This window comes from Poromitra crassiceps (assembly GCF_964638095.1).
Source record: "Poromitra crassiceps genome assembly, contig: HAP1_SCAFFOLD_399, whole genome shotgun sequence".
Taxonomy (NCBI): Eukaryota; Metazoa; Chordata; class Actinopteri; order Beryciformes; family Melamphaidae; genus Poromitra; species Poromitra crassiceps.
Window position 1 is genome coordinate 92,446 of NW_028152006.1, and position 2,029 is coordinate 94,474.

A 2,029-nucleotide genomic window follows, 5' to 3' on the forward strand; every position below is an offset into this window, starting at 1 on the left:
GTTTTTGGGGTGTGTGTGTGTGTGTGTGTGTGTGTGTGTGTGTGTGTGTGTGTGTGTGTGTGTGTGTGTGTGTGTGTGTGTGTGTGTGTGTGTGTGTGTGTGTGTGTGTGTGTTTCACGTGTTTATTCTTGCTCACACTGTGTTCCCATGGTAGAATATGACACGCCTCTAACAAGCCCGCCTAGTGCGAGTATCATCTTCCAGCTCGTTTCATGTGCTTTACCGTTAGTACACTGGGCCTGTGGAGAGGCACCCTGAGGAGATAGGGACCACGAGAAGCACCCTGAGGAGATAGGGACCACGAGAAGCACCCTGAGGAGATAGGGACCACGAGAAGCACCCTGAGGAGATAGGGACCACGAGAAGCACCCTTGAGGAGATAGGGACCACGAGAGGCACCCTGAGGAGATAGGGACCACAAGAAGCACCCTGAGGAGATAGGGACCACGAGAAGCACCCTGAGGAGATAGGGACCACGAGAAGCACCCTGAAGCACCCTGAGGAGATAGGGACCACAAGAAGCACCCTGAGGAGATAGGGACCACAGGAAGCACCCTGAGGAGATAGGGACCATGAAAAGCACCCTGAGGAGATAGGGACCACGAGAAGCACCCTGAGGAGATAGGGACCACGAGAAGCACCCCCGAGGAGATAGGGACCATGAGAAGCATGAGAAGCACCCTGAGGAGATAGCGACCACAAGAAGCACCCTGAGGAGATAGGGACCACAAGAAGCACCCTGAGGAGATAGGGACCACAGGAAGCACCCTGAGGAGATAGGGACCATGAAAAGCACCCTGAGGAGATAGGGACCACGAGAAGCACCCTGAGGAGATAGGGACCACGAGAAGCACCCCGAGGAGATAGGGACCATGAGAAGCATGAGAAGCACCCCGAGGAGATAGGGACCATGAGAAGCATCCTGAGGAGATAGGGACCACGAGAAGCACCCTGAGGAGATAGGGGACCACAAGAAGCACCCTGAGGAGATAGGGGACCATGAGAAGCACCCTGAGGAGATAGGGACCACGAGAAGCACCATGAGAAGCACCCTGAGGAGATAGGGACCACGAGAAGCACCCTGAGGAGATAGGGACCACGAGAAGTACACGTTGTTCATTCGTCTAGCAGCCACGGGCATGAGGGCGACCCTGTAGCAGAGTAAGCCATGTCATTTGGCAGCAAATGAAGGGGGACGCAGCAAAGCGGTTTGTGCTAGCGTCGCACAGCTAGCTCTGAAAGCTACGTTAGGCAAGGCTTCTACCACAGAGCTCAGGTTGTGTTTGCGTCTCTGCGTGGTGGCGGGCGGTGCCTGCTCTTTAGCTCTCCATCTCTCTTATCTTCTGCCTCCTCCTCCGTCGTCACCCCTGCTGCCTGAGGGAACAATCCCCCGACACAGCATGGAGTCCCAAAACATTTACTCGCTCAGTGTGGACCTGAATACAAAGGCCATTCTCCCGATTCTCTCTGAAGTCTCTCCACGCTCCAACCAGCACTACTCGCTGTGCACCTGCTCTGCGTCTAACCCCACGCGCACACTCACACGCACACACACACACACACACACACACACACACACCCGCACACACACACACCCACTTCTTGTTGACTGTGGGCATTCCTGCCTTCCTCAGCTCTCCATCTGGTTCTCGCCCTTTAACCGCTCTCGAACTTTGGCTCGGAAAAACAAGGAGAACGGCGAAAGTAAGCACCTCGATGAGCCACCTCACCTGAGGCAGCAGGGTGGTGCTTACATTCTCACACATGCACACGCACACACCTCTGATTCTATACCTCCAACACCATCTCAACACCTCTTCCTCTGCCCTTTCCCGGTCTAATGATCAGCATCTCGCTTCTCTCTCAACTCAACCTGTCACCTTGAATTTGCTCCACTCACACTTTCCGCATTGAGTCCTTCCTGCTAACGTGTTCTGAGGCAACATCTAATTTCCAGACCACCTGGTCTTGCTTTCAGAAGGCATGCCCACAGAGAAGTTTTAAATAAAGTCGGCAGCGTTTCCCCGGC

The 2,029-nt window shown here is 54.5% G+C and overlaps 1 protein-coding gene across 1 annotated transcript in view; it reads right to left on the reverse strand.

Moving 5' to 3' along the window:
* The window catches only part of LOC310771182 (poliovirus receptor homolog), a gene marked incomplete at its 5' end in the record, with an annotated part of 87,058 nt that extends 85,292 nt beyond the window's left edge, over window positions 1-1,766 (reverse strand). The window contains 5 exons of the mRNA XM_083663839.1: window positions 224-312; window positions 429-497; window positions 613-681; window positions 1,011-1,081; window positions 1,596-1,766. Of these exons, the coding sequence (XP_083519965.1) occupies window positions 224-312; window positions 429-497; window positions 613-681; window positions 1,011-1,081; window positions 1,596-1,766 (469 nt within the window). The remainder of the gene's footprint in view (window positions 1-223; window positions 313-428; window positions 498-612; window positions 682-1,010; window positions 1,082-1,595) is intronic.
* Window positions 1,767-2,029: the final 263 nt, after the last annotated feature.